Source organism: Carex rostrata, chromosome 16 (assembly GCF_964058835.1).
Source record: "Carex rostrata chromosome 16, lpCarRost1.2, whole genome shotgun sequence".
NCBI classification, from domain to species: Eukaryota; Viridiplantae; Streptophyta; class Magnoliopsida; order Poales; family Cyperaceae; genus Carex; species Carex rostrata.
The window spans coordinates 919,017-931,049 of NC_135933.1; the positions used below are offsets into that span (position 1 = coordinate 919,017).

A 12,033-nucleotide genomic window follows, 5' to 3' on the forward strand; every position below is an offset into this window, starting at 1 on the left:
TATACAATTCGAATAACATTGTTACTAACCCGAATAGTTCAAAGTTAGTGCTATTCTCAAACCACTCGGGTTAGTACTATTCTCAATCACTAACTCAAAAGTTGCTATTCTTGCACTAATCCTTGCACGATCCAAACGTAAATCAGCCTATCAGTTGGCAAGCCAGGTCCACAACATTTAATTATTTACAATCAGATTGAGAATTATTTTAAGATAGAGATTATGTTTAGTTGTACCTTAAAATTAAGATAATTAAATTATTTACTTAAAAGTTAAACTGGCTCAATTCATTTATGTCCGATATGAATTTAAAACTCAGGTGGCGATTTAAGTCGTTCTCGTTTGATGGAAGTTTCAATTAAAAAGTACATTAACTTGTTTGAAATTTCTAAAACCACATACTAAATTAAAATAACATAATTGAAGTAACATTGTTGAAGAATAAAATAGAATAGAAGGGTAGCTTTGTAAAATAAGGAAATAGGGGTAGAATTGTAATTTAGGATAAATAGGATGTTACCGTTTGAACCAACGGTAAAATAATCTCAAGTAATATAAAGACTGTCTCTAAGCAGTAGCTTGTAAGACACAAGAAAAAATAGAAAATTTTAAATCTCTCAATTCTGCTTCTACAAAACTAACATGGTATTAGAGCCAGGTTCTTGAGATCACAAAAAAACACAAAAAAAAAATCCATAAACAGAAAATCAGCAAAAATGAGCAAAAATGGCTCAAGAGGGACAACACGAGGCTCCCAATAATGCTTCCAAGCTCACCAATATTTTGCTCAATGGCAGAAATTATCTTACATGGGCAAAGGCTGTGGCAAGAGCGCTCAGCGGTCGGAACCACCATGCATAAAAATATTTTAAAAAACCACCATGCATTTCTTAGTTTAATTTCAAAAATGGAAGAACCAAGAAATTTTGAAGAAGCCATTAACCAACCGGTGTGGTATAAGGCTATGGAAGAAAAACTTCAAGCCTTAGAAAAAAAAATGACACATGGGCCATTGTACCATTACCAAAAAATAAAAAACATGTTGGATGCAAATGAGTTTATAAAATAAAATATCAAAACGATGAATCCATAGAACGGTATAAGGCCTGGCTAGTTGCCAGAGGGTATACCCAAATACATGGCATTGATTACCAAGAGACCTTTGATCCAGTAGCAAAGATGAATACCATCAGAATTTTGCTTTCAATAGCGGTAAATAATGGATGGAACTTATGTCAAATGGATGTTAAAAATGTGTTTTTTCAAGGAACACTTGAAGAAGAGGTTTATATGACTCTACCATCGGGTCATATAAAAAAAAACTAACATTGCTTGTAGATTAAATAAGTCAATTTATGGACTTAAACAATCGCCAAGGGCATGATATGGAAAACTCTGTCAATATTTATTTTTTCTCGATTTTAAAGTAAGCCAATCTGATACATCACTATTTTCAAAACATAAAAATAATAATTCAACCATTGTTCTTGTTTATGTTGATGACATAATCATTACCGAAAATAATTATAAAAAAATTAACAATGTTAAAAAACACTTAAAAGAAAATTTTGAAATAAATGATCTTGGTAAACTTAAATATTTTTTAAGAATTGAAATAACTCATTCTATTAAGATATTATTTATCTCACAAAGTAGGAGAAACTTGCATGGCATTCTCTTGTCATAATGGATGGATATCACTTATGTCATTTCTTCTTATACTCTCACTGACTCCTTTGACTTACCTAAGTGAAAATGGGATGTTAAACTGCACTTTACTACTGCTTCCTTATATAATTTTCTTTCTTTTAGGGGTGTCACCATTCCCTATGCTGATGTGTGGTGGGTGGTACCAATACCTTTGAAAATAAAAATCTTTGTGGTTATTGTTCAAAAATAAAATTCTTACAAAAGATGTTCTCACTGTCAAACACTGGCAAGGAGATACTACATGTCTCTCTTGTCACTGTACCATAGAATCAGCCTTACACCTTTTTTCTAAAATGCCTTATATTGCTCAAATTTGGTTTTGGATGGGCAAATTCAAATTTTTTTATGGTGATTGGACATCTTTAGAAAACATCTTACAATTAGCACTTTCTTTGAATAGTCATAAAAAACAGGCGTTGTTAATGGTAATTAGTGCGATTTGTTGATGTATTTGGAGAACACAAAATTATCTTTGTTTTGATAATGCACCTCTTCCTACGATTAGAAATGTACTTTTACTAATATGTTCCCTGTTGGACTATTGGACAGGATATAAACAAAGGAATATGAGGCAATTCATCGCTGAGTGGATTCCAAAAGATTTTGATATGGTGCCGATAAAGTCCCTCTCTCCTTTGTCTCTGCTTGAGCTGCATCCACTTGATCATGTACCAGTGGAACCTGTCCTAATGATTGCTTGAAGCAATGAGTTTGGCTGCTTGTTAGGCTTTATTTTCTCCTGTCATGCTTGAACTTTGTAATAAAAGGGGTTTACCCTTGTTGCTGGCATAAATACCTTATTGTGTCTTGGTTTTGGCTTGAATATTATAGTGCTGTTAAGATGCATAGCAGGTGGTGCTTTTGTTTTGATGGGTTTTTAGGTTTGGATGTAAGTGTAGATTTTCTTTTCTTCTTTCTTTTTTATATACAGTCATCTTGTATTTTTGCATCTTATTCTAATGGAAGGGCTCATGCCTATTTTAATCTTATTTATCTCACAAAGGAAATATACCATTGACCTTTTAAAAGAAGCGGGAAAATTAGTATCCAAACCGGTCTCAACACCAATTGATAGCAATTGTAAATTGAATTCCGAAGAAGGGGAACCGTTGGAAGATATTAACCAATTTCAACGGCTTGTAGGTAAGTTAATTTATCTAACGGTAACAAGGCCGGATATATCATTTGTGGTGAGCCAAATTAGCAAATTCATGCATGCACCAAGAAAGCCTCATTTGGATGCAATTGATAAAATTTTGAGATACTTAAAGAAATCACCCGGAAATGGTGTATTGATGAAAAATAATAAATCTAATAATATGTGTGGCTATTCCGATGCAGATTGGGCCGGGAGCTTTGATAGAAAATCAACAACCGGCTATTACACATTTGTAGGCCGAAACTTAGTCACATGGAAAAGCAAAAAACAAAATGTCATGGCACGATCAAGTGCGGAAGCGGAATATCGTGCCATGACATCCACCGCGAGTGAACTCACGTGGATTAAACAATTGCTTGAAGAGTTGAACTTCAAAAATGATAAGTCAATAAAGATGTTTTGCGATAATAATGCGGCAAGGCACATTGCTTCAAATGCCGTATTTCATGAGAGAACAATGCATATTGAAATTGATTGTCATTTCATAAGAGAAAAAGTACAAGCAAAGGAGATTGAAATCCCTTATGTGAAGAGTCAATACCAATTAACCGACATCTTCACTAAGAGACTGATTTCAAGAGCATTCGAAGAAATAATACGCAAGCTAGGATTAATCGACATTTATAATCCTAGCTTGAGGGGGAGCGTTGAAGAATAAAATAGAATAGAAGGGTAGTTTTGTAAAATAAGGAAATAGGGGTAGAATTGTAATTTAGGATAAATAGGATGTTACCGTTTGAACCAACGGTAAATAATCTCAAGTAATATAAATACTGCCTCTAGGCAGCAACTTGTAAGACACAAAAAAAAATAGAAAATTTCAAATCTCTCAATTCTGCTTCTACAAAACTAACAAACATTAATGATGATAATTATAATAATATTAATAATACCAGTAAAATTAATAACAATAATAATATAATAAATATAATGTGTAAAACTTGTTCTTAAGCTCACCAAGTAATTTGTGAGTTAAACTTCAAAACCTATCTATTTGAGTTCAAAGGGTTTGAGTCAAAAATTTATAATTTGACGTGTAAAACCCGTGTGAACTTTTTTTGACGCTTTTTTTTGTGAAGTACAGCATTATAGGATTATGTTATGCCCTCTGGATAATGAAAAATGAGAGAGACTGAGTTGAACTGCTGAAGACAACAGAAGTCCACAAATAAATCATTCTCATTTACAAGCAAAATTTTTCTTTACATATTACTTTTTCTTGGCATACCTTGACTAATGCAAATAATTTACACTGGAACGAAATTGAAAAATGATATAAACACATTGGGGAATGGGGAGGAAGGATAATGTGAAAAGAATAGGATCAATAAGTATAATCGAGGGGAAATTAAAGGGGCTAAAACCCTAGTTCCCCATCATTTCCATTATAGGCACGATTGTACGAAGAACTCATCTCCCAAATAGTGACTGATTTTGCGGTGATGGGTCCTGCTGTAGCGTTGTTAAATAGATATATTCCAGCTGCATCATCTATTGCCTTGGTAGGGTACACCCGAGATGTTATGCATGTGCGGCCACCTTGTGCGAAGCCTTCTACAATTGAGTGATCCACCTATGAAAAAAGAGAAAGAGTAAAGAGATTATTCTTTTTTTTTGTCTTTAAACCACTTAATAGTTCAGAGAAACTTGATAACTGCATTGGTTATAGAGGATTATACATTGTGGGTAATAAATTATTGATTAAATTGCAAATTTAGGTTTTGAGTCTGTGAAATTAAAAATTGAGAAGCATGCGATGATAAATGGTCCGAGGCCACAATTAGACTTAACCTTATAAACTTTACAAGGCACTTTGTCTTAAATCTAAAACCAGCGTTGTATATGATCTTGGGTTTTTCAGTTTTTTAGTAGAAAAAACCAACACTAATTATTTCTTTTCCGTTATATAACCTTTGCAATCCAGTTACAATAATGTAATTTCTTCTTAGCAAGTAAAAGGGATATAATTGAGATCTGAAGAACTGTTGACATACCAATATCCTCACTGTCAGAGTTTCACCACTAAGAACTGGTACAATATTGCCTACTATTCTCTTGATAATATCAGTCGCCTTGGATGACCTACATTTTAACAAAAAAATTTACACTGGTAAATATTTTATCCAAAGTTTTTCAATAATAATTTAAACTACAGGAATTTTGGAGATGTTTTGCACAGAGTCATTATGGGCATTTATCACCAGCAGATACATGCATGTCTGGTACTAGGAAAACACAGTAAAGTACCAGAGAGCTTTCAACCCGGTGTTGAAATCATAAGAATCGCATCAATGATTTCATAAGAATTTTATTTGTAGATACATAAGCAAACATTTCTTGATTTGCCTTTCTAAAAAACATAAGGTCATTTTTCTTGATGTGGTGGTTTTGAAACAATCGGGGAAAAAGTACCTCTTTTCATCCTGACAAAAATGTGTCCTGAGACTTCCATCTGAATTTCTTGAGATGTAAAAATACACGGCTGTCTGCTCAGTTAAACTTTTATCAGCTAAGACAAGAAAACCGAACGGACCGAGTAGGCCCCTTCCAGCAGCTCCATTACTTGTACTGCAGCTATATTCTTCATCGGCCTCCATTGCCTTCTCTAGTGTTGTGTTCTTTATCTCAAACTCAGCTACTATGTCCAGCTGAACAGACATGCAATTGTTTCAGTGAGTATTTTGTATTAATAAATGGACGGAAGTAGTATTTACAATTCTCAACAATCTTAGTATCAGAATCTGTATACCCTCAAGGTTGGTGCACGTTTTGCACTTACTGGTAAGTACTAGTACTGGTACCAATAACATCAACAGATCTAATTCCTCATACTTCTAAAACTTTTTTCATGAATTTGGTTAAACTGTATCACATTAAGTTAATAAGGTCCAGGTTTTGTCCTAGTAAATATGTTCTATTCTCTTGCAAAAAGAGAGAAAAGTGAAACAAAAAATTGTATGTGGTGCATACTTGTGCAGCCCTGGAGGCACTGAGGCGAAAGTATGAAGCAGTGTCTATGGTGATGTTTGTGTAGGTTGTGCTGTTCGTCCTCAACTGCTCCACCTCATCGACAGGCCATTGGAGAAGATTGCTTCTAGTCTTAACATCAAACAACACTGTTCGTGGAATTGACTGCATTTTGAAAGAGGCATATTAGACCATACTATCTTTGCTACTAAAGATACAAAAGGGAAACAGATTTACAATAACAGTTGTTTTTGGAAGTTGTTCAAAACAGGTACTTTCAAGAAAAACAAATATTTTGTCAAGGAGCAACAAGTTGTTAATAAAAAATGCACAACCCATAGCTAAACTGCCAGAATATTAGAACAAGCAGCACATGGAGGTAACACATGTCACTAAAAGAACAAAAAAAGGTCACTCAGAGATCACAATTATTGTACTGCAACAACTTAAATTGTAACCAAGATGTTATGACCGGGTTCAATAATACACCAGAAACTTCCAAACATTATTAGATACAGTCGGAAATTAAGCTCCCGGCGTAACTATCAACTTTTTGGCCCAAGTGCAAACATGTGCAAAGGGCAAATAAGAGATTCAGAAGTACCAACAGGCACCTCTTAGTTTTCATTGACTTATTTAAAAAATAATGTACTGGTATTATTCACAGAAAAAAAAAATACAACAAAAGGTGATAAATTGCCATTACCATCAATGAGGCCCAGCCTTTTCTGATGTCAGACTTCTCACTATCTGTCTCCCCAATCCACCCCCAGAGAATGCGCCTTTGCTTCACTGGATCAAAAAATGTCTTTGATGCATAGAAGATTCCCCAATCATATCTCAACCCAATTCCGACATCGATGTCAGCATTGTCAGGCTTCCATTTGTTGTTTATGGCATCATAGCTATCACAAGTACATAAACAAAATCAGTTTTTTCTTTTTCTTTCTCTTTTTGACATAAATCTTATTTAAAATGTTGCTTAACATACCGGAGGGGAGATTCTGAGGTTAGTTTTCAAAATGATTAGTATTATGCCCCGTGAAACATAAAAATATCATGATTTACCAAGTTTCCCTTGTTATACTGCTCCATTATTTGAGGAAAAATGGTGACCATTTATTTCTTGACAAATTGATAGAAAATTTGTTCGGGTGATTTTACAATGTTTAAAGGACTATAAGGGACCTTTCTGTTTTTTCAGAGGTTTAAATGTTATTTTAAATTTGTGAACAAGATCATGAAGTCGCTAAAATAAGAACTAACAATTCTAGCTACTTGCACCTGTTAAGCAAGAATATATCCCCTTTTTATGTTATTCATTTTAATTTATTCACTATATATTTACCTTCCAATAGCATAGTAATCATGCTTATCATCATCCATGCTGGCCTTAAGCACATGTCGTATATCATCCTGACTGTTCCCCATGGCTGCAAGCACAGTTGTATCTATTGCCTGGTTGGCTGAGGTGCCAGATGCTGCGACAGCATAGAAGTCAACACACTCCCACATCCCAGTTTCAGCAACCTTGTGAAGGAGTCCTGGGACCAGCTCGTACGAAATGAAATCTTTTGTTTTGTATACCAGTGTTATACCAGAATGGTTATCATCTTTCGAGCCAATGGCAACTCTCCATGTGCCGTCTGAGTTATCAAACCTATATCAGAATAAAGTGTTAAATTGCATGATATCATTCAGTTAATACAGACCGTCAATATAATATTAGATATCTTGTTTTTATAGTTAGAAGTACTTAGGTTAAACTAAGAAAATATATTTAAATAGGTCACATACAATATTTTAATTAATACAGCTATTGCTTAATTTGTAATGACTGATAAGCTCAAATAATTATGATCATTTGATGTAAAGCAATTATGAAATTAATTGACTAATTAACGATCATACCAGGCAGTGGTGGGATCACGGAAGTCTGTCGGCAACAAACTGCTTGGTGGAGTCAAGATCGGATTGCCTTCATACTTGGTCCAATGAAGAAGCAATGGGTCAGAAGGGTCAGACGGCACTGCTAGGTTCTGCACCTGAACTGAAGCATTGGTGGAACCAGTATATAGCATGTAAACCTGGCCGCTGGGACTGACTGTGGCAGATCCAGTCCATACACCATTGGAATCATACCACTGATCTCGTTCCATTGCCAAGGGGAGATGATACCAGTGCACCATGTCATGTGATACGGCATGACCCCATGTGATGTTGCCCCATACTGCTGCATCGGGATTGTACTGGTAGAAGAGGTGGTACCAACCCTTGTAATATACCGGACCTGCAGACAATTTTTTTTTTGTGTTCATCCGTATTAGCATTTTTCTTTGTTCTTTTTTATTTATTTTGATTTTTTTTGGTCTGTGTGAATGTTACATAGCGAACTGTTGAATATATATATATATATATAAAAAAAACATTTCCTGGAAAGGGAAAAATGACATATCAGTAATATCACCAATTTAACAGGCTTACCGAGTCAACATAATATCCAATAACTTATGTGAAACAAATACAGAAATGTTCAAAGTAGTTGCTTTGGTTGTTGTAATCAAACATATATATATGTGTTTAACACATAACTTGTGCAGTTCCAGGAGAAGTCCGGACACAGTTCCAGAACGACAATGGAATTTCGAACTTCAAAATTTTAAAGAGAAATATTTGAAATTTGAGTTTGATTAAAATAATCTAATTTATTTTATTTCCCAGGTTTTAGCTGTAGATAGAAAGCCCCTCACCGTCTCACGTGGGACAGCAAGGAAATGATGAGATGGGGACCCAATGATGGGGTCCACACTTCCTCTTACACTGGATTTTGACTTAACTTCCGGATAGCAAATAGTTACTAAGCATAACCATAAAAATGTTTTTTTTTCCCCCCATTTTCTTCCAAAAATGCCAATCTTGTGGAAATAAATTTTTTAAAAATACTTTTTCGAGAAATTAATGCAAGTAAATTTCTTAGGGGCACCCGCAGAAGCAGAACTTTTTTTTTGGCAGGATGTACATTTACATATACTTTTTGAAGCAACTAATTGAGAATTATGATAAATTTCCATGTTTACAGGGTTAAATGAGTGTTTTTCTCAGGGCTACGTATAAAACATTCCATTAAGTGGGCCCGATGCATAGGGATTCCCGTGGGAGGAAAAGAAAAGTGCAATACACAGATCCAAGGGGACCCATATGCTATAGATCCAGCTGGTAGGCAAGTTTACTCAATTATTAACGGTGCTGTCTGTGTGTATGAAAATGAAAGCATATGGACTGGAGAGGCTGGCAGGCTGCCACGGATCCAAATCAGTTTCTTTTCTTGAGAAAAGGAGCACCCTTCTATTCTTTAATTCGAACAGTTTAAAATTGATCAAACGGCTTTAATTATTTTTTTTTTTTTATATCAATATAATCTATTAAAACGAATAAGATATAATTGAAGCCGTTTGATTGCTTTTAAACGGTTCGGATTGAAGAATAGGAGGGTGCTCCTTGGAGCAGATTTGAATCCAGCTGCCACGACCCACGTGGCTCTTATGATTAATGCTTTTTCAATCCTCCATTTGTCTTGTTTGAGTTTCTTTAGCTTAATAATAGTTGGTGCTTTACCTCCCAACATTAATAATTTTTTAAGTCTTTATTTAAGGAGATTCGGAAAGACAGTTTTATTTTTAGGGTTAACCGGCGAAGAGCCGGTAACAAATATATTGATATTAAAAAGGGTTTATTACACATGATCCTAGATATATACACATTATTACAACACATCACAGCTCCACCTGTTACATGCTAATGACTAAAGATCGCTGGAACTTGGAATGACATATCATCTATTGTTTAATGTATTAATTAGCAAATTGGAAAGTTTTAGCCTTAGAATACAAATATTGCCACTAACAACCTATATTATGCCTTGACTAATATAAAGTGGCCTCTTTTCTTTTGGTGACAGTTGGTGCCTTTGATATCAAGTGACCACTGACAGACAAAATGTGATACATTTTTTGATGAATTTTTTTTTCCAGAAAGAATGGAGGTACTTGTCGAAAATTTAATTTGGAAGAGAACGTCTAATATATGGAAAAAAATATTTTATAAATAGGAAAAACACGGCTAATATATTATATGGGCAAGATAGGAAGAGCACGTCTAATATATGGGGAAAATCTTTTATGAAAGATTAAGATATATCGATAATGCAACTAAATTAGCCAATTCAAGAAGTCAATTATACAATGTTGTCGTGTAAGTCAATTAAACAAGCTTGCCGAATAACAAAAGAGGAAATAAAATGTTAGAGGAAAATAGTACATACCGTTTGGATCTGATAAACATAATGCACGCGCCAATCACCATTGCAATCCAAAGCAAGCATCAGAGACGTGGAATGGCAAAATAAAGCAAGAGAATTTAATTTGCAATTCACTAGGTAGAAATTGATAGAAATAGAGAAACCTGAATCATTCATTCGACTTGCGGTAAGACAATTTGAATTGCAAATTATAAAGAATGTCATTCTCTGGCAATTAATTCGACTCAGCACAAGTGTTATTGAAGATTCGGTATATAATTAGAAGTTTAAAATTTGATCCAAATGAGGGAGGAAATACAAACCGTTCATCCAGTTCTTCTCTGGCTGGAAATGGAATCCGGTGCGTTGCCACTGGAGCATTGAATTGGACCATGGGAAGCCCCCGCCAGGCCCACGCACAGTTGACACCTTCTCTGACACGCCATCTGATGGCCCACGCGACATGGCCGGTTCGAGAATCGTTGGTTCAACTTGTCCGTTTGATTTCAAAAGGGTTGGTTGTTGATCTGCGTCAGTTTGGGGTGAGAGGTACAATGCAGCCCCCGAGATAGAGAGAATAAGGAGGAGGAAGGAAGCGGCGCCGGCAATGAGGAGGGGGCGCCGCCTGGAAGAGTAAGAGGTGATATCGTCAGAATCGGTGGCTGTGGTGGGGAGGGGAACGTAGGATGACTGAACGTCGCGCGGGTCCATTTTTAGTACGCTTCGTTCCAGATTTGAAATTCAAGTGATTAATGCGTGACGCATGGGGTGCTGGTGGCCGTTGGAGACTGGAGAGGGAGGGTTTATATAGGGGCTGGTTCGGGGTTATTTTTTGCGCTGGTCCTCTGAAAAATGATTAATTTTTAATTTTGTTTGTCGAAAATCGAAATAGAGTGGGAGTGGTCTGTGGTAGTGTAATTCTGTTTTGCATTTTGCGTCGTAACAGAATTTAACGCAGATATTCATTCATCAATTTTGTGTTATGGAAGGACAAGTAAAGAGATGGAGATAAGATTTGCAATTATCTAATAAAATATATTTTAGTGGAAAAAATCAGTGTTCTAAATAGCGCGCTATAGCGCCGCTATAGCGTTTTTGGACCCAAAACGCTAAGCTATACAATTAAAACACGCTATTTGAGCTACATACGCTATAGCGGTAATAGCGGTCCGCTATAGCGCATAGCGTGTAGCGCAAATAGTGCCCGCTATGCAACATGCTGTTTTTTTTTCTTTTCAATTTATATGGGCTTTAAATAAAGGCTCAGATTGGATTTTAACCGTGATTTTTTTTTATAATTGACATACTAAGCTTTATATTAAATTATTAATTATTATTTTAATAAAAAAATTATTAATTATTAAATGAGATCAAATAAGGAAGCTACAGCGCGCTATGCAACATGAGCTGTTTTTTTTTTCTTTTTTTAATTTATATGGGCTTTAAATAAAGGCTCAAATTAAATATATTAAGATATTTCTTGAAGTAACAAAATGATACTTACTATATGGTAGTTTGAATATTTTGAATAGATTAAGATAATTAATTATGCCATGATGTCTAGGTTATTTTGAAATTTAAATAGAAAAAAGATAGATTATGTCATGATGCTAAATATATTTTGAATAGAAAAAGATCGATAGTTTATGATATTAGTAATACTATGGATATTTTGAGTCGCAATTTGGACTTTGTATTGGTTCAATATGAATACTATAATTTTTTAATCAATTTGATGTTATTTATTATTCTATGAGACTTATATAATGTTGATATTTAGTACAAATATATGATATAATTTTTATAAAAATAAAAAAACGCTATGTGGCATAGCTTTCGCTATAGCGACGCTATTCGCTATAGCTTTTTTTTTCGGCTTCCCGCTATGACGCGATAAACG

The 12,033-nt window shown here is 34.8% G+C and overlaps 1 protein-coding gene across 1 annotated transcript; it reads right to left on the bottom strand.

Moving 5' to 3' along the window:
- Window positions 1-4,035: 4,035 nt before the first annotated feature.
- LOC144567170 (beta-fructofuranosidase 1-like) lies at window positions 4,036-10,915 on the bottom strand. The gene is made up of 9 exons (XM_078317228.1): window positions 10,457-10,915; window positions 10,158-10,166; window positions 7,748-8,126; window positions 7,185-7,496; window positions 6,543-6,741; window positions 5,840-6,001; window positions 5,282-5,517; window positions 4,864-4,951; window positions 4,036-4,442 (listed from the first exon to the last, which is right to left on the bottom strand). The coding sequence occupies exons 1-9, from the start codon at window positions 10,842-10,844 to the stop codon at window positions 4,227-4,229; spliced, it is 1,989 nt and encodes a 662-aa protein (XP_078173354.1). The 5' UTR covers window positions 10,845-10,915; the 3' UTR covers window positions 4,036-4,226.
- Between the last annotated feature and the right edge of the window lie 1,118 nt (window positions 10,916-12,033).